Consider the following 21,989-nt stretch of genomic DNA (forward strand, 5'->3'; position numbering starts at 1 on the left):
TTTTGAAAAAATTAAAAAATTAGGTACTAAATATATAATTTACCCTATATATAAGCAAAAATTGACTCAATTCTATTCGAAAAAAACTCAAATCAACTTGACTATTAATTATAATTTCATAAACTCGACTAATTTCAAATTTTATAAACTCGACTCGACTCTAACAAATTTTAAATCAATTTTAAATTATAACTCATCACTCAAATAACTCAAATAATCAACTTTCTAAACAAGACAAATAAAAGGGCTTTGGAATTTAGTTTCGAAAGCATCAAATTCATCGAATATCAAATCACTTTCTAAAAGGTTCGTAGAAAGCATTTATACCCTTTTGTTTGTTTGTTTGTTTTCTGGGTTTAGATTGTGCTCTAATTCCTTTACGCAGAGTTATAAATTATAAGCCACAGGCTATCATCTTTGTTGGGTCAATACTCATATTTCCACCCTTTTTATCTGTGAGAAATGGAGGTGGTTCAGTTTCAGAGAAGATTGGTGGACTACACAAAATCCTTGTTTATGGAGGTAATCCCCCCAAAAAAACAAGACTTGAACTTTAATATATACAAATTTGTTAACAAAAATCTCTGTGTTTTTTTGTTGTTGCTGATGGTGAGAAAAGGGTTTATTGGACAGTCAGTTCTTACAGCTTCAGCAGCTTCAAGATGAGAGCAACCCAGATTTTGTTGTTGAAGTTGTTTCCCTTGTCTTTGATGATTCCGAGAAACTTCTCAATGAACTCACCATTGCTTTGTAAGAAAAAACACTCACCATAGCTGTCTTTTTTTAGATTTATTGCCTGGGATTAGTGTTTGATTTCCCTTGTTTTCTTTCCTTTCACAGAGATCAGCCAAATGTTGACTTCAAAAAAGTTGATGACTATGTTCATCAATTGAAAGGTTGTTCCAGGTACTTTTAAAAATTCCCTTCACAACTTAAGCCTTAATGTAATTGGTTGTTGTGATTCTTTAGAACAACTTGAATTGATCTGGATCATGTTGGAACAAGGTTCGAGTCTACCGGTCTATTTAGTATATCTCAGCTATATACATCACTGCACTTTCACTTGTATCTAGCTGTAATCTTCGTTTGAATTCGTGAAACTTCTATCATTCAATTCCCGTAGGGACCGAGAACCGCATATGGTCTTGGCTGCATGTTCCCATTGTTTTTCTATTTAGTATGCCTGAGCTGCAAATGTCACTGCACTTTCACTTGATATGTTTTTCTATTTATTATGCCTGAGCTTCAAATGTCACTTTCACTTTCACTTGATATGTCACAATAAACGGCTTGTCTCTCCATAAACTAATCTTGAATTTGTGGAACTTCTGTCACTCGATTCCCTCAAGGCTGTGTATGCTCATTGTTCTTGTGTGTGTTTAAAAACAGCATTGGTGCACAAAGGGTTACAAACGCTTGCGTTGCTTTCCGCAACTTCTGCGAGGTGCAGAACATCGAAGGGTGAACTTAGTTTACTTCAAGTCTCTCATTTTTTTGGTTTTTTTACTCAAAATTTATGAAAGCTTATAATTTTAGGTGCCTAAACAAGCTCGAAACTTTGTTCAGGGTTTGCACTTAAGAGCCCTAGTTTTTGCCAATCGATTCATTCACTCATGATATGTTTTCAGTTGAGAAAAGTGGGTTTCTTTTCTTATTGCAGTTAGAGCAACAGGTTATCGCATCCGATGGGGTCGATTCCGATGACCGAGATGGGTCTTTGAAGACCATCAAAGATGAAGAACAAAAAGAAAGAATTTTGGGTGGTTTTTTAAGTAGCAAATATTGTTCTGTAATGACGTATTTTATCATATGTTGTCTGGTTGTACGATGACTTTGATGAATGAAAAAAATATTTTGGATTAGAATGTGACTGTCGGATATCAGTATGCGTATGACTCCTATGTTATCTTCGTTTATCTCGAACTTTATTTGAAGCAATACTAGCATGAAACAAAATTGGAATTCTGTTCTTCTGGGAATCAAAAATCCGATTCATGTCGGAATGTTCTAAGTTCAATTAGGTGGTGTTTTCCACGTTATTCTCTGCTCATCATGTTTCCTAATGCAGCAGATTGCTTTTCACTAGCCAATCTATTGGCAAATATATCGTAACAGGCCATATGATCGACATTTTTCAATATCTTCACTGTTTTCATCGATTAAAATCCTGCCGTCCATCGATTCAACACCTTCAGCAACGACTTTAATGGCCATTTCTTCCGTGGTGGGTTTTAGATTGTGATGACTTTCGGGCATGAATATTGCACCAAGGATTTCGCCCAAAAATGAACCCTGCAATCGAATTCGGTTTACTTATAGCACAAGAAACCAAGCATAAACTGGTTAGCTTTAAGTTGTTTTAAACTTTACCATATGGTGATATCTGTGATGAGTTTGCTGCAATGTGTGTAGCCGGAACAACAAACGGTTGACAAACTGAACTTCAGGAGTCTTCCTTGTCAACTGCAGCCTCTCAAGTATCTCCGGAAACCGACCGACTTTGCGTTGACTGTCAAGCGGAATGAGTGTGATGTTTAGCCCCGATTCGAAGACCGTCTTCGCGGCGAAAGGATCAAGAAACATATTGAATTCAGCGTACTTGTTGGAAGGAATAGAGAAGACGTTTCCTATATCGAGCTGACTTCTGCTGATATGTCCTCCAACAATATACACGTTCTGCAATTACAGCAAATGAAAAATATTAAATATCGATGGAAAGTTTGATTCCGGGACAACGTTGATCAACTTCCGAAAATCCAAGTACCTCAATCAGTGAAGCTGTTCTTGTTTGAGTTATAATCTTTGCCAAACTAGTCAAAGGTCCATTTGTCAATACTGTAATTTTGGATCCAGGATCCAAAGTTTTCAATATCGAGTTCCAAATTTCCAGTGCCAAAGGTTGTCTCAGTTCAGGGTGATCAGTATCCCTGGGAGCTCCGAACTTTACCGAGTTTTCTGCAGTATACCTGCAATGAAAACCGACATCTTTCAGTTCAGTTCCAAGCTTTTCAGACAGGAAATAGAGTTAGAGAGAACAAGGATGTAGTGAAACACCTTCTAGGACTTCGCGGTAACTCCCGAGCTAACCCGTAAAGAGTATCCGAATCGAGGAATCCACCACTTCCATGTGGGATAGCCTTAGCATACTTGCACTCTCCAACAGGATGGAAAACGTCATCGGATTGATTCATTGCAAATACATCTCCCAGACCAACCGGAATGTTGTCACGGCCCATCATGTGCAGTACATCATAGACTATATCGATGGTTGCAGCATTAGCTCAACCGGTCGGAGACACTAATATTTCCTGGATAAGGAGAATGCAGTACTAAATCTTAACACAATCATTTAACAAAAGAGGTTCCGAAACTGATGAAACCGAAACCAATTACCTTGAGGTTGAGCACTTCCACAGGTACTTTGAGGAGATAAAATAGAGCTACAAAATCTCCGGAACTCATATCCATATCGAAAACGACCGGTTTCCCCAACTTTTTGTTTCTGAAATCCGGTTTGAAAAGAACTTCTCTGTAATGCGGAAATTCGGTCATACGGTTGAACCGCCCTGTATGCTCTGGACTATTTAGGGCCTGCATTCCAGGCTCCAGCAATGTTAATAACATGTCATCCATAAATATCAGACAAATTCGAGTAAAATGTGACATTCCAATCTTACATACATCCAGAAAACTTATGTAAAATTCTCGGTTGAGTTTGCTGCCAATGTCCTTATTAGCTTTTGCCTTTGTGGCGACGAGAACACGAACTGCGTCTGGACCAGTCACCTTCTTTGTGTAACCATCCTATTTGGTTATAATGCTTTAGATACTTGTAAAAGATATGTATGCGTGTACTAAATGGTTGCTTTGGTGAAAACTTGACAATGAAGTTACCTCGCATTTTCCTTTTCCATTCTCGACGAAGCAAAGCGGATCTCGAAGACCAGTCTGGACATGGCCACTATGAACTCCACCTTTCATCAGTTTAAACTTCGGAACTTTAAGGCCATCAAAGAATGGATTAGAGCCATTGGATATTCCGTAAGGCTTGTTCGAAGTAACTACTGTTATATCCATGTATTCCATTTCTGCAAACTCATTCTCCCCGTTATTTGTGTGCAAATTACGCATGATCGAGACTGCCACACCGGACATGAAGGAATCCCACATGAAATAGCTCTGCAGAAGGCAGAAACACCACGGTTAATGACATTAACTCGACATAACACGAATTCTTTCGACACTGACTAACTGTATTAGCATTACTGTGTAGAATTGGTCATCGAACCAAGTATCGCGAGACATTTTCAATGACTGAAAGCAGTATTCAGCCTCATAGGTGCCCCTGTTAGCCTCAAATGCCTTGAAAAACTCCTCGGATATCTGTATGGTGTTCGTTGCGTCAAGGGGAATGAGGGTTACCGGAATGCCCGAATGAAGCACCTACAACATTAGCATACATATGTTACACTCTCAGAACTCTATATCCATAAGCAATCAACAAAATCAACTTCTTTCAGCTACCTGATATGCTGCAAAAGGATCTCCAAAGATATTAAACTCGGCATAAGGATTCGTGTTTTAGTCCGTAAACAGATTACCGCAGTCACCACACTGCCGAGTCTTGCAAGACGACGAGTTTTCTTTTCCATGGCAGCAACCCGTCGGGTTTTCAGACCTCACTCCACCACCCATGACATATATGTGCTCAACATTTTTCTTGAGGTGTGGATTACTCATTAGAAAAATGGCAACATTTGTATGAACTCCAGTGATGAAAACATTAACGGGACCTTTAGATATTGTTTCGATCAACACTTGCTGAGCGGTAGGCTGTCGAAGAGGAGTATATTTCCGGCTACCCTGCGGAAGGAATGCTTTTCGGATGCCGTAGTTCGTGTCGATATATAATCGTCCTCCGAGGCCTACCAGAATGCTTGCCTATATCGACAACTTCCGGACGTGGTCATTCACTAGTAAGCAAATTACAAACACATAAGCTGAACATACATACACACTTACAGTACTATCCACCACTGAAACTCGCGTCCAAGTACCTGTTCGATAATCGGAAGATATCCACCAACATTCGGTTGTATGTTACCGTCTTCCATGATACCGCCTTCTCCTCCTACTCCGACTGCGATATCGTCACGCCCCATCATGTAAAGTAAGTCATAAATTTGATTCACTGCATGCCCGGCATCAGTCCATCTATTTGTACTGATGGTGATTGCCTGCAAAATCCGATTTTAAATAGCTGCATTTTTTTCCTTCTTAATACGGAAAATAAAAGTTCACCTCCAATCGAAACTCCGATCTGTTGAGCTTCAAGAGGTACAGGAGAGCGAAGAAGTCGTCGGTATCGACATCGGTATCCAACAGAATCCGATGAGGCTCGGCCTTGACGGCATACAACTTTACTCCAATGACTTGTATGATCAAAATCATAAGCATCCAAGATTTTCTCAGCTGTCATACCATTTTCATTCCTCTCTAACAGTATTACATCAGATTCTTACAACTTTTTATACATCAAATAGAAGTTGAGCATGACATATATATATATATATATATATATATATGGTTCAATATTCGTATTCGTATAACCGATGTCGAACATACGATTAATACGTAGTAGGTAAGATAAAATAAACGTTGAAAATTGTAAAAATACAACTGGTTTTTGATGATTTCCTATTTGGGCACATAATTGACTTCTTGGGGTTAGGTCTGTAAATGAACTGAACGTTCAGCGAACGTTCATGAACCGTGCGGCGGGAAATTCGTTTATGTGCATTTATTTATTAAATGAACAAACATGAACAATATTTTGCGTTCGTTTAATTAAATGAACGAACATGAACATAGGTCTCGTTCGTTCATTTATGTTCGTGAACGTTCGGTTATGTTCGTTTATGTTCGTTCGATTATGTTAGTTTATGTTCGTTTATTTTCATTCATTTATGTTTAACCCAATCTTCTTAAATCAATTTTGGTGACAAATTTGTAAGTTATAATGTTATATTATAACTTTAGATTTTTTAAAATTATATTATTAAAAATATATTAAAAATACTAAACCCTAAAACTTAAAACCCTAAACCTAAACCCTTAATCTAATTATTAAAAACCCTAAAACCTAAAATCGATCGACGGAATTGGCCAAGAGGAGAGTGAATTGGCAATTGAAATTTTGGTGGAAGCTTTTGCAGAAAATTGAAAAGATTTACACAGCGATTTAGAGTGGTTCGACTTTCTCAACCAAAGTCTACGTCCACTACCTTAGCTATCCACACTAAGGATTTTCCAACAAATTCACTAATTTGTTCTTTCTTTTGAGGCCAAAGAGATAACCTTACAACACCCTCAAGAATATACCCCAATTCTTGAGAACACTTTTTCTCAAAGAGAAGATTACAAATTTGCAAACTTACAAGGAAATCCTCACAAGGTAGATTGTCTGCACAATTATAGAACAAAGAAAAGAAAACTGAAAAATGAATACAATTGAGTACAAGTAGTGTTCTTGAAAGCAAAATGAATATTGAATGAAAAATAGGCTTGAAATGCTCAAACTTGAGGTTTGATGCTTTCTCTTTGATTCTCTCTTGATTCTAGTTGCTTGTTGTTTCTTGTTGTTGATCAATGGCTTCTAAGCTTGTTTAAATACACCTTCAAATGATTTTGAACGTTGGGGATGATTAGTGGAGTCAATAGAGCCATTTAAGTGTGAAAACAATTAATTAAAGCAGTTAGGAGCGTCAGTGCATCGATGCATACCCTAGGCGCATCGGTGCATCAGTGTAAAATTCAAATATTTTGACCGTTGGACTCTCAGTGCATTGGTGCACTAAGAGTGCATCGATTCATGAAATGCATTCGATGTTTTGAAAAAGCCTGAGTGCAACGATGCATGGTCTTGTGCATCGATGCATCAAATGCATTAAGTGCATCGATGAATGGTATGTGCATCGATGCATAAAATGCATTCGATGTTTGAAAAATTAATTGGTGCATCGGTGCATCACTTTGAAAAATTGAATTTAGGCTTGATTTCGGTTTAAAATACTTTGTGAAAATTTGTTAAAAATAGTTTAAGTATAAAACACAAATTTTACACATTTAGTAAGGTTTGAAATTGATCTTAAAAGACTTGGAGTAATAATTTGATATTCGATTAATTGAATCGAATATACTTAGAAAATCATCTGTAAAAATCTTAAAATTCATTTAAACTTAATTTGTTATATCGAAATATCAAAATGTTTTCAACAATCTCCCCCTTTTTGATATAACAAAACACTTGTGTAATTTTAAGATTTTCTTTTAAGATAAGTTTTGAAATCAATTTTGAAATTACTATCCCCCTTACTATAACACTTCTCCCCTTTTAAAACATTAACACTTATTTCTCCCCTTTTTGTTAAATCAAAAAGACTCAAAAATTTAAACAAGGTTGTGAAAAACATTTAGCCAATTGATTAAACCTTTAAATATAGCTTAAGCTGCTAAGATCAAAGATCAAAAGAGAGATTAGTCATTAGATTCATAATCAATATTCATAAATATGTAATGGATAATTGGTCATAATGAACTAATACGTAAATGATGCAAAAATTAATAAACATTAAGCTCAAACCAAACCAATATATATTAAGTTTAAAATCCATAAAACATCCAAATCATATCTCCAAACAAAGTCAAACAATCCAAAGAAAACAATAATCCTCAAATATTCAAAATGTTTTAACAAGAAAAGTTCAACGAAGATCCAAAACAAACAAGGTCTACTCGTCCATAGAAGGATCGGGAGGCTGAGGAGGAAAGCGGGCTTGCATCTCAAGAGAGAGAGCATCCATACGTGCAAGCATCTCCCTTTGAAACTCCATCTGTCGAGCTTCCAAAGTGTCTAAGCGTTGATTTACTGCTTCGTGAGTAGTAGTCAAGTGGGATTCGATGGAAGCATACCGTAGATCAAATGTCTCCAAAAACGAACGAAAATATGGAGGCACTTGATCCTCTTGTGGAGCAGGCTCATCATCTGGTATGTGATCGTCGATGTTTTGCATAAGTTGTTGAAATTTAGGATCATCGTCAGCAGCTGGAGCCCGGAGGAGGAGGAGGAGCACGAGAAGAGCTAGCTCCCGGAGTTTGCTTACCGGGTCTAAAGACTCATTGACCGGTTTCCTCATCTAGTTTCCACTAGGTTTTCTTTAACGAGGTTAGATTGATTGGATTTTGGAGATGAATGAGATTATCGAGAGAGACGTCTAGACCAAGTTTTATAAAGAGATTACTAAGAATACATCCATAAACTAATGTTTCTACATGTTTTGAAGGAACAATGTTTATGATATCTACTAGTTGGCTAAAAATAATGTGGGGCAGATTTATTTTGAGTTTGTTCTTAATAAAATACATCCACCATAAATCCCTAGCATGAAGAGTGGAGTACCTACCAGCAGATGGTCGAAACCACCACGAGATTATCAAATGAAGAAAACGATCGTGCTGAGAACGAAGGGTACTAACACTAGCGTTTGGAATATAGGGATAATCCACATTTTCATTTTCATTATATAACCCATCATCATCTAACCCAAAACGTGAGGCTATAATTATGGGGTCAATATTAATATATTGGCCTAAGACATAGGATCTAATAGTAATAGTCCCACATTGAGTATCATTTTGAATGCACATCGCATTAGAATAGAAAATGCGGACTAACTGATGAAAAACGACAGGTTTGAGATGAAACAATTTATCAAACTTCCAAGTTTTAAGAATTGGGAGGTATTCAAAATCAATGTCAATCATGGCTTGAAGAGAAGGAATACGCTCTTCCTGGATTCTATAGGATTGGAAAGACTCCATATACCTATGGTACAGGTCATCTCTACGACGTTCAGGCATGTTGAAACAAAGTCCTATAAGACTATTAGGAGCAGGAGGAACGGGATTTGAAGGTTGGTTTGAACGAGAATGACTCGATGAAGTTCTAGGGCGTTTGGGATTAGACATGGTTTAGGAATCGGAATAAGAAATATAACTTGCAAATTGAAACACATGTATGTAATTTAATCAATCCCAAAACTCAAATGAGTCCGTAATAATTCAAGGTTCTCTAAACCGAATCCTAATGGGTAAAGTTTTGAAAACTATTTGAAAATAATGTTTGTAAAATTATAATATGTATAGTTTTTCATAAAAACAACATAATTAAATAAAAAACATCAAATTTAGAAATTAAATTTAGATTTTCAAATTTTTTATTTATTTCGAAAATTCACAAATTCATCGAAAATTTGTGAGTTTTTGATGAAATTAGTTGTAAAAACTAGTTTGTAATCATCAAACTATCAATGCTCGATATAATGTTTATCCTAGAACTAATTAAAACTAGTCCTAAGATCATAAATCAATAAAATAAAGTTTTTGAAATATTACCTTGAAAATTTTGAGAGGAATGTGATGTTGTTTTGCATGATTTGATGATAAATGCAAAATTAGGAGTTGAAAAACTCGAAGATCCCGACAAATTTTCATTGATTTAGAACAAGAGGAGAGTTTAGAGAAGAAGAGAGGCATACGGCTAGAGAGGGTTTAGTTTTAAGGTTTGAATCAAATGAGAAAAATAAGCATTTTAAACCCAAAACCTGACGGATGCATCGATGCATGACCATGTGCATCGATGCACATTCAAGGCGTGCATCGGTGCATCAACATGATGAATCGATGCACATTCAAAGGGATACATCGATGCACTGTTAAGTGTATCGATGCATGAAGCACAAAAATATCAAAAATCCATTTTAAACACTTCAAATGCTAAATTAATTAGCTCTAGTGGTATTGGCAACTCATATATTGAAAATTAATCATATTCAATCAATCAAATTAATCTTTAAACAACATTTGAACATAAAATTAATTTTCACCAAATAACATAAACTCCCCCTAACTAATAGCAATGAATGCAATAAAAATTACCATTATAAGCATTTTTCATTTATTCTTAAAAGTGATAAAATTATTTTAAACACTAAGTGAAGATAGGTCAGTTAAACCTAATTCTCTCCTAAGTGTCCAAAATCTTTCCTTGTCTAAAGGTTTTGTAAAGATATCCGCTAATTGATGCAAAGTATCAACAAATTCTAGAACTACATCTTCCTTAGTGACATGGTCTCTAATTAAGTGATGTCTTATTTCAATATGCTTAGTTCTAGAGTGTTGGATGGGATTTTTAGTGAGACAAATAGCACTAGTATTGTCACACTTGATAGGAATGGTACCTACTTCAATTCCATAATCAAAAAGTTGTTGTTTCATCCATAAAACTTGTGCACAACAACTACCGACTGAAATATATTCTGCTTTAGTGGTAGATAATGCAACACAATTTTGTTTCTTTGAAAACCAAGAAATCAACATATTTCCAAGGAATTGGCAAGTACCGAAGGTGCTTTTCCTATCTAATTTGCATCCTCCATAATCCGCATCAGAAAAGGCATGCAAGCTAAAGCTAGAGTCTCTAGGATACCAAAGTCCTAAACTAGGAGTGTCCTTAAGGTATCTCAAGATTCTCTTAACAGCTAGTAAATGTTATTCCTTAGGACAAGATTGAAATCTAGCACATAAGCAAACACTAAACATAATGTCCGGTCTACTTGCAGTTAGATAAAGCAAAGAACCAATCATTGACCTATATAATTTAACATCCACACATTTACCTCCTTCATCCAAGTCAAGCTTTATAGAAGAGCTCATTGGAGTGTCATGAGGTTTCCTATTTTCCAGTCTAAACTTTTTGAGCATATCTTTGACATATTTAGCTTGATTGATGAATATGCCATCTTTTCTTTGCTTGATTTGGAGTCCCAAGAAAAATGAGAGCTCCCCCATCATGCTCATCTCGAATTCACTTTGCATTAGCTTAGAAAATTATTGGCAAATAACATCATTAGTAGAACCAAATATTATATCATCAACATAAATTTGAACTACTAAGAAATCTTTACCTTTATGCTTTAAAAACAATGTAGTGTCAACCTTCCCTTTTGAAAAACCTTTTTCAATTAAAAAGTTTGACAATCTTTCATACCAAGCTCTAGGAGCTTGTTTTAAACCATAAAGTTCTTTTGTCAATTTAAGAACATGATCCAGAAATTTTGAATCTTCAAAACCTGGAGGTTGTTCCACATACACTTCTTCTTTAATAAAACCATTTAAAAATGCACTTTTAACATCCATTTGATATAATTTAAATTCGTGAAAACATGCAAATGCTAATAACATTCTAATTGCTTTCATCCTAGCTACGGGAGCATATGTTTCAACATAGTTTATGCCCTCTTCTTGAGTATACCCTTGAGCAACAAGTCTAGCCTTGTTTCTCACTATATTACCTCTCTCATCAAGCTTATTCCTAAATACCCATCTAGTACCTACAGTAGATTTATTACTAGGCCTTTCAACTAATGTCCATACTTTACTTCTCACAAATTGATTTAACTCTTCTTGCATAGCCATAATCCAATGTTCATCATTTAATGCTTCTTTAATATTCTTAGGCTCTATGCATGAGATAAATGCAACATAATTACAAATATTTCTAAGAGAAGATCAAGTTGTTACCCCTTTGGATGGATCACCTATGATTTCACCATCCTTGACATAGTTGTACTCTCTTGGGTAAGATACTTCCCTTTCTTCAATGGTTGGATTCTCGAAGGATCATGAGTTTCCTCATCTTTCGTTTCTTCCTTTGATGATGGTTCTGCAACGTCATGTCTAACGTCATTTGTATTTATAATACCTACATAATCATTCAAATAAGAATCCTTCCTCGGAAGGGGATTATCATCGAAAACAACATGTATAGACTCTTCTACAACTAAAGTTCTTTTATTAAATACTCGATCAGCTTTAGAATTTAAGGAATATCCAAAAAAATTCTTTCATCACTTTTAGCATCAAATTTGTCAAGATTGTCTTTACCGTTGTTTAAAACAAAACATTCACATCCAAAAGGATGAAAATAGCTAATGTTAGGCTTTTTATTTTTGAAAAGTTCATATGGAGTTTTCTTTAAAATAGGTCTAATCATTACTCGATTAATAACATAACAATCGGTATTTGTGGCTTCCGCCCAAAAATATTTTGGTAAATTGTTTTCACAAAGCATGGTTCTAGCCATTTCTTCTAAAGTTTGATTTTTCCTCTCAACAACTCCATTTTGTTGAGGGGTTCTAGCTGCTGAAAAATTATGGCTAATACCGTTAGAATAACAAAATTCAGTAAATCCAAGATTTTCAAATTCAGTTCCATGATCACTCCTAACATTAGTTATAGAGTAACCTTTTTCATTTTGGATTACTTTTGAAAACGTGATGAATTTTTCTAATGCTTCATATTTAGTACTTAAAAATAGAACACAAGTATATCTAGAATAGTCATCTACCAAGACAAATGAATATTGTTTTCCACCCAAGCTAGTAATCCTAGTTGGCCCAAAAAGATCTATATGGATCAATTGTAATACTATACTAGTTGATACATCATTAATGGAATTAAAAGAAACTCGCTTTTGTTTTCCTTTAGCACAAGCATCACAGATTTTATCATTATCAAATTTTAGTTTAGGCAACCCTCGAACTAAATCACCTTGAATTAACCGTTGCAAAACACTCATACTAGCATGTCCTAGTCTCCTATGCTATAACCAACTATCATGCTCATCCTTAGCAACTAGGCATAAATTAGTCATAACGATAGAGTCTAAATGCACCATGTAAATGTTTCCTATTCTATGACCAACAAGCATAATCCGATTAGATGCAATGTCAATAACTTTACAACCATTAGTTTCAAATATGACATTGAATCCCTTATCACAAAATTGACTAATACTCAAGAGATTATGCTTTAATCCATTCACATATAAAACATTTTTAATTTGTATGGAAGAGGTATTACCTATAGTACATATACCTTCAATGTGACCTTTTGAATCATCACCAAAAGTCACTTCTCCTCCATTTTTGGCGTTAAGCTCAATGAATTTGACTTTTGTCTCCGGTCATGTGTCTCGAGCATCCACTATCAAGGTACCATGAATTTGAATTTGTTTCCCGTGCCTTGTAGCAGTGCTCCTTTTCCTACAAACATAGATTAATTTCTAATTTTTGGTACCCAAATTCTTTTGGGTTCATATTCATTAGTTTTCAAAATCCTAGTCCCCTTAGGTATCCATTTGTGTAGGATATCCTTATCTTTAGTAGTAATAAGCTCTTTAGGAACCCATATACTTCTAACGATTTTTCCATTAGAGGGTTCTTCGAGGACCTCTATGATTGTAGTTTTTAAAACTTTTCTAACAAAGTTGGATTTTGAATTTTCTCCACTTTCAAAACGTTTTGTTCCAACTTTATCAAAAGAGGTTTTAAGATCATCATTTTTCTTTTGATGATCATCATTGACCATTGAAAGTAAATTTTGCAAATCCAAATTTTTCTTTTCAAACTCTTCTAGTTTGATTTGCAAATCTTTGATTTTACTTTCAAGATCGTTGTTGGTTTTGGATATGAGTTTATTTTCATTTTTCAATTTTGAAACATCATTTTTATATTTTAAAAACAATTTCTCATAATCCGAAGCCAACCCATTATATTCCTCTAATGGCTCATCATAAGATAAATCATCAAATTCAGATGAGTTAGAGGTTACCTTAGAATCTTCCCCGAATACCATCAAGCACAAGTTTGCTACTTCTTGTTCCTCTTCATCGGAACCCTCTTCATCACTCCATGTAGCCACATGAGCCTTGTGTTTATTCTTTGATTGACCCTTTCTTTTCAATTATGGGCAATCATATTTGACATGCCCCGATTTTTTGCATCCATAGCAAATGATAGGGTCCTTATCTTTTGGTTCATTTTTTAGGCCTTCATTTCATTTAAATTTTCATCCTTGGCAAGGTCTCATCATTTTTCTGAACCGTTTGGAAAACAATGCCATTTACTCGTCATCGTCATCTTCATCCGAATCACTCTCATCTTTAGTGGATTTGAGAGCAACTCCAATGTTTTTCTTCTTCTTCTTCTCCTTTGGTGTCTCGTCAATCTTATCGAGGTCCACCTCATCTTCAAGCATCATTTCATGAGTGAGGAGGGAACCGATTAGCTCTTCAAGAGTTAAGGACTTTAGTTTCTTAGCCTCGATGATTGCAGTCTTCTTGGATTGCCATGATTTTAGAAGTGAGTAAACTAACTTCCTCATGAGCTTTTCGTTTGGAATGATCTCTCCATATGATTTGAGACCATTGACAATCGTTGAGAATCTATCCGCCATAGCTTTGATATCTTCATTTGGTTTCATCTTGAAAGTTTCATAGCTATGTGTTAGAAGACTAATTTTAGATTCTTTTACCTCGTCGGTGCCTTCATGAGTGACTTGTAGTTTATCCCATATTTATTTGGCGATTGTACAATATGAAACTCTTCCATATTCATCTGGTCCAAGAGCACAAAATATGATATGGATGGCTTTGAAGTTGAGCTGGAACATTCTTTTCTCTCCTTCACTCCACAATCTTGGATGAGTGAGAGGCTTGATATATCCATCTTCTACAACATTCCATGCTCCCATGTCACTGGCTTGAATGAAATACATCATCCTATTCTTCCAATAGGCATAGTTAGCTCCATTGAAGAAAGGAGGCTTGTTGACGGGCATCGAATCGAGACCGGAGTCGACGTTTGAAGTGGAGGCCATTGATGACTTTGATTTTCGATGTAACTCTTCCCGAATCGAATCAAGAGGCGATTAAACCTTCAAATGAGTTAGTCTATGATACCAATTGTTGAGTTAATCGATCGACGGAATTGGCCAAGAGGGGGGTGAATTGGCAATTAAAATTTTGGTGGAAGCTTTTGCAGAAAATTGAAAAGATTTACACAACGATTTAGAGTGGTTCAACTTTCTCAACCAAAGTCTACGTCACTACCTTAGCTATCCACACTAAGGATTTTCCAACAAATTCACTAATTTGTTCTTTCTTTTGAGGCCAAAGAGATAACCTTACAACACCCTCAAGAATATACCCAATTCTTGAGAACACTTTTTCTCAAAGAGAAGATTACAAATTTGCAAACTTACAAGGAAATCCTCACAAGGTAGATTGTTTGCACAATTCTAGAACAAAGAAAAGAACACTAAAAATGAATACAATTGAGTACAAGTATTGTTCTTGAAAGCAAAATGAATATTGAATGAAAAATAAGCTTGAAATGCTCAAACTTGAGGTTTGATTCTTTCTCTTTGATTCTCTCTTGATTCTAGTTGCTTGTTGTTTCTTGTTGTTGATCAATGGCTTCTAAGCTTGTTTAAATACACCTTCAAATGATTTGAACGTTGGGGATGATTAGTGGAGTCAATGGAGTCGTTTAAGTGTGAAAACAATTAATTAAAGCAGTAAAGCGTTAGTGCATCGATGCATACCCTAGGTGCATTGGTGCATCAGTGTAAAATTCAAATATTTTGATTGTTGGACTCTCAGTGCATCGGTGCACTAAGAGTGCGTCGATGCATGAAATGCATTTGATGTTTTGAAAAAGCCTGAGTGCATCGATGCATCAAATGCATTGAGTGCATCGATGTGTAAAATGCATTCGATGTTTGAAAAATTAATTGGTGCATCGATGCATGGATTGGTGCATCACTTTGAAAAATTGATTTTAGCTTGATTTCGGTTCAAAATACTTTGTGAAAATTTTTTAAAAATAGTTTACGTATAAAACACAAATCTTACATATTTAGTAAGGTTTGAAATTGATATTAAAAGAGTTGGAGTAATAATTTGATATTCGATTAATTGAATCGAATATACTTAGAAAATCATTTGTAAAAATCTTAAAATTCATTTAAACTTAATTTGTTATATCGAAATATCAAATTGTTTTCAACCTAAACCCTAAAACCTAAACTTTAAACCCTAAACCCTAAACCCTAAATTATAAATCATAAACCCTAAACCCTAAACCTTAATCTAATTATATAATAGGGGGTTAAGTTATGCACATGAAGGTAATATACAAATTATGCAAAATGATGTTATGTGACTCCTAAATAAATCATTCATATACTTATACATAAACATATCAACGTGCAAAATAAATATATACAACTAATTAAAGAAAACAATCCTAAATAGGGACTAAATTAAGAGAAACCTAAATGTGAGGACTAATTTAAGCTAAATATACTAACTTTAGAATGATGATTAAATTCACATAAATGTAAAATTAAACTTGTTATTGACTGTCACTAACTTGTTATCGGAGTCATTTCCACATATTAAAAGCCCCTCCAAGAAAAAAGAGAGGATAACATCATTTAATGAGTTGCCAAGTGGTTCAAGTTTAGAGAGGCAAATTACTTTGGAGCCAAGCTTCTAAACTTCCATTTGGAACAAGCTCATAACAAAGCAGGTTTTGTGAAGAGTCACGACTGCTATAGTAACCTACAAGTTTCACATGATTGCGATGATGCAATCTGCTAAGCATCTCAACTTCAACTAAAAACTCTCTATTTCCTTGAGGCCCTCCACTGATAAGCCTTTTAATCGCTACAACCGTCCAATCAGTTAAAACACACTTGAAAACTCTGTCGAATCCGCCCTCCCCAAGCGTGCTTATGGGTGCAAAGTTGTTTGTTGCTTCTTTGAGCTATTCATATTGTAGAAACCGGGTGCTGCTTGAATGGGGAAGAGCCCTGCTTGTTCAACCGCATCTACAGTCTTTGGTTTTACTGCAAGAAAAGAAAAACTAAGCACTCCGCAAGATTGAATTAAAACCAGTAATGCAGAATCAATCAGCATTTTTGTTACAAGGTTTTACAAGATGCGCAAAATCACACAACTCAAGCTTTCGTTTTAGCTAACCGAAAAGAAAATCATAGTCATTGTGGTTAAACATACCAGGTTCTTGAGGAGATGCTTTTGCCTTCCCCCCACAGAATGCACAGGAACAAATTATAAGCACGGATATTATATCTAACCGAAAATAAAATCATAGTCATTGTGGTTAAACATTTTCGTAACTGGCCTTGCTGATGAGAGAAAATGCAAGAATAAAGACATCAGCCCCACGATAGCTCAGTGGCCTTGCTGAAGCAATATCCCACATTGGGGAAGTACATGAGTGGACCACTTATTTGGCATTATAAATAAAAGGCAGCTACCTCCTTTCAACATACTTACCTGGACTGGGTCAATCGAGCTTGAATAGAGTTTGAATCGAGCTCAAAATTGAGCTTGAATCGAGCTCAAAATTGAGCTTAATCGAGCTCGAGTCGAGCTTTATTGAGCTGATGAAATTTTATTGAGTTCGAGTTTTTTCGAGTTCGAGTCGAGTTTCATTATTATATTTCGAGTTCGAGCTAAGCTTGATAATTTTAAGCTTGCGAGTTTTCGAGTCAAGTCGAGCTTGCTCTTAAAGTTTTCGAGTTCGAGTCGAGCTCAGCAATACTCGAGCTCGACTTGGCTCGTTTACACCCCTAGAAAGAACAATGGAAGGTAGGGTCTCCAACGTTTATGTTCGTGTTCATTTATGTTCGTGTTCGTTTATGTTCGTGTTCGTTTATGTTCGTTTATTTATTAAATGAATGAACATGAACAAGTTATATTCCTTAATAAACGAACATGAACAAAAAAAATTGTTCGTTTATGTTCATGTTCGTTTATGTTTGTTTATTTATTAAATGAACAAACATGAACATACCTCCGTTGTGTGCGTTCGGTTTGTTTACAGGCCTACTTGGGGTTGTTACTTTCATGTGTTCAACATTATTTTATTCATACATGCTTTTGTTTACTTAAATTGGGACGAATTGAAAAATCTAGGGACTAAATTGAAAATTTTAGGGACTAAATGTTATATTACAGAGTTCATGTTCGATTGGACACGTTTTGGCAGGTCAAGAAAACTGTAATCAGACTATTTTCAAGACATCTCCAAGATGGCTTTCGTGTTCAATGCAATTAGTATAATAAAATGATTTTTTGGGTAAATTACAATATAGGTCATTGAATTATATTGAATGATCTTTTTGGTCAACAAATTTTCAAATGTTACCAAATGATCATTATACTTCCCAAAAGGTTACAAAATGATCATTAAAATATATCGAACTATTATAAAATGATCATTAAACTTATCAAACTAATACAAAATGATACTTAAATTTATCAAAATTTATCACTATGTATAAGTTATGGAGACCATTTTGTAACATTTAGATAAGTTTAATAATCAATTTATAACATTTGAAACTATGTTGATCAAAAAGATCAATTTGATATAATTCAATGACCTCTCCTAAACTTTTTAGTCCACTATACACTTAAATTATAATTTTGTTGTTTACCCAAAGTCATTAGCACTATTTTTTTTAAGTATGAATCTAGCGATTTCGGTTGTAAAGAATTGTTTTTATTGCTTGAAGTCTTGGGTTCGAGCACCATGAATATCAGGGATGTGAGCATTCAATGTCGAATGGTTAAGAGTTATCTTTGAACATATACTACCTTGTACTTACCCCAGATTAATTAAAAAAATATTTTTTTAAAAATAGCAATATTAATCAATAACAACTCGTCACTTGTATGTCCTATACATGTCATGAAGACATCATCTATCATCTATCACGCTCTTATTGGCTGGCTTGCAATCAATTTTTAGCCGAAAATAGTTATAGTTTTAAGTATCAAAATGGGCTAAAAATATTAGGTACCAAAAAGATAAATATTAAGCCTTTTAATTTTAAGAATCTAGTCCCTCTACTTATTTAAGAATTAAAGTCCAATTGTGGATAGAGGAACTGATTTCCCGGGACGAAAATCAAAAGTTTAAAGAATACAGGGACAGAAGGTAAAATTAAAACATTTTGAATTGAATCCAATTTGGGAATCTTATTAATTATAGTAATTAGTTTTTTTCTTTTCAAAGGGTATCACACTAAGGGAAAGATCTTGTTTCCCAACCATTGAATGATAATTAGCTTTATAGGTTTAAGTTGAGAAATAGTCCCACATCGATGGTGGAACTTGAAAAGTTCAAGTATATATATCTATTGGGAGATGATAATATGCAAAGCTAAAAAGAAGGATTAAATTGCAATATTTTAAAACCTTTATGTTAGTAAAAGGAGCTTTGCTTTTACCACTAATCTTAATTGTTTTTTTAAATATTGGTCAAAACATGCCTTTTTTTCTTCATCTTTTTATCCTTAATTATGAGGTGTTTGGACACATCATGGAGTTTTAGGGACCCTACTCCCTAGTCTTTCATAAGGATTTTAATATTCTTACTACCAAACAATATAAAAGTCACACACACACGTATATAGGTTAAATATATTAGGTATAATTGAATTATGTTTAAATGATCGTTTCAATTATTAAACTTTCAAAAATTATAAATTATTATTAAATTTATCAAATGATTATAAAATATTCATTAAATTTTATTGAACTATTATAAAACTATCATTAATTTTTATCAAAATATTATAAAATGATCATTTAATTTAGGCTTGATACCCAAATAAGTGCATAAACTATACCATTTTTTTTCAAATTGGTGCCTACAATATTTTTTTGCCCATCCAGGTGACTAACGTTACAAACGTTACCACTTTACATGTTCGGCCCATCAACGGCATTAATTTCCTCTATTAAGTGACATGTGTCAGAATATGATAATTTTAAAATTTTATATAAAATTTAAAAACTATATATTTTTTAAAAAGAAAACACATAAATTTTGAAATAACCCTAAAACTTTAAAAACCTTCATTTCAACCCCTAAACCCACATTGATTGCAACCTTTTGCCGTCGATGAAGCTCCACTCGACCTCACCTATCCCCGATGACCAAAATCCCTATGAAATCATAACCGATCGAAGATGAATCGATATTTTATACCCCACGAATCCTAGGATGAAAATCACGATCCCACGCGATTCCGACGGCCAATCAGCGACAACTTCGTGGCATATAACTAGGATGATGACAGGGACTACGCCAATGGTCGTGGCCGGAAAAGGCGGCGATGGGTTAGTGTTAGGATTTGGGGATTTAGAAGCTTTTTTGTAATTTAAAATAAATTTGGGTTTTTTATAAATATAATAATATTTTTAATATTTTTAAAAAATAAATTTCAAAATTACATGATTGTGACACGTATCACTTAACGGAGAAAACTAACGGCCATTACGACCCGAGCACCTAAAGTGGCCACGTTTGTAACGTTAGGCATATGGATGGACAAAAAAATATTGTAGGCACCAATTTGGGCAAAAAAGGTATAGTTTAGGCACTTATTTGGGTATTAAGCCTTAAACTTATCAAACTTTTTACACTTTTTATTGCGGTGATCATTTTATAACAATTCGATAAATTTAATAACTATTTTGTAATGTTTAAAAGTTCAATGGCCACAATGATCATTTAAACATAATTCGGTGACCTTTGACGTACTTTACCCAATATATTGTTAATTCATGTATTAAGCATAAATTTGTAAATCTAGTCCATATACTCTGGTTTTTAAATTAAAAAAAAATCAGTATTGACCAACGGGTTGGTTTAAGTGGTAAGCAACTTGATATCACTTAAGCGTGTCTCGAGTTCGAGTCATTGTGTATGCAGAAAATTCTCGCTGGGAGACTCACCCACCATAGCCAACTGTGTGACCTGAATCAGTCCGGATTAGTCTAGGTGAAGCCTTGAGAACCGGGAGGACAACAAAAAAATCAGTACTAATCCAAGCATAACCATTAAACTTGTTAAGTTAAATTATGTTATTAGTCATATACTTCGCATATGTTATAAGTTTATTTCATATTTTCTAATTTTATCCCTCTAATTTAACCATATTGTCTATGTACTGTTTTTGGATCAACAATGAAATTTCAAAAAAAATGTAGTGACTAAAATTGATCAAATTAGAATTTAGAGACTAAACCAATAACTTATGCATAATATAGGTACTAATGATAGAATTCGACCGATATATATGTACATGTTAAAATAAGCCATTAGTCTATGTACTTTAACAAAGTTTGAGATTTAGTTATATATTTAAAAAGTTTAAAATTAAATCTTTTATTTTTTTTAAATTTTAAAAAATAATTTTTAAATATAATTATAAAATAATATTTATGTCCGATTTTAAATATAAATAAATTCATCTACACCTGCAAACTAAAGTACTCGATCTCGGATCACATAAAAGAACATAATACCTCCCATAGAGACCACTCCATGAGTCGTATACCAACATATCTTAAATCCAAAGATAAAATGAGTAAAAACATAGTTTGTTGAGATATACTTAAATGAAATTTAAAACTTAATTAATAATATAATAATCATGTATCTTTAAGATATGCATATTTAAAGCAGTTATCTAATTTAATTAAGTCTCCTAGTAAATGCGTACGGTTGGTTATTGGGTCACTTTCAATAGTCTGTTTTTCTAAGGTCAAAATTTTATAATTGGTTTCTCTATCATGATCTTTAAGATATGCATTTTTTTTATAATTTAATAAATTAAATGTTATCTAAAATTATAAATATATCATATATAATTTTATTTTTTTAAGAATGTGTTTAGGAGAAAAACATTGATGGGAGTATAAAGGAATTAACATGAAGGGAAAATTTTATATAAAAAATTACAATAAAAAATCGAATTGAATAAAATATAAAGTTGAGGACTTAATTACTAAAAATATGAGTATAAAATAGAACTTGAATAACTCGAATTGTTTTAATAATTAGTAGATGATTTTTCAAGTTTGAGTCGAGTCTCTCTACTTTGTATGATATATGTATATTACATATGAAAAAATATGAAGAAATATATATATGTATTGTATATAGTTATAAAAAATCATTTAAATTGCATAAAATAGTATCATA

General features: G+C 34.0%; 1 protein-coding gene and 1 pseudogene across 1 annotated transcript; one reads left to right on the plus strand and one right to left on the minus strand.

The window, feature by feature from the left end:
- The first annotated feature begins 393 nt into the window (after positions 1–393).
- Positions 394–1,862, plus strand: LOC120191490 (histidine-containing phosphotransfer protein 1-like). The gene is made up of 6 exons (XM_039194429.1): positions 394–522; positions 620–750; positions 841–906; positions 1,390–1,461; positions 1,537–1,567; positions 1,661–1,862. Exons 1-6 carry the CDS (start codon positions 463–465, stop codon positions 1,829–1,831), a joined length of 531 nt encoding a protein of 176 aa, XP_039050360.1. The 5' UTR covers positions 394–462; the 3' UTR covers positions 1,832–1,862.
- Positions 1,863–2,013: 151 nt separating this feature from the next.
- LOC120191482 lies at positions 2,014–5,488 on the minus strand (annotated as a pseudogene).
- Between the last annotated feature and the right edge of the window lie 16,501 nt (positions 5,489–21,989).

The sequence above is a fragment of the Hibiscus syriacus genome, unplaced genomic scaffold, assembly GCF_006381635.1.
Source record: "Hibiscus syriacus cultivar Baekdansim isolate YM2019G1 unplaced genomic scaffold, ASM638163v2 tig00116970_pilon, whole genome shotgun sequence".
Taxonomy (NCBI): domain Eukaryota; kingdom Viridiplantae; phylum Streptophyta; class Magnoliopsida; order Malvales; family Malvaceae; genus Hibiscus; species Hibiscus syriacus.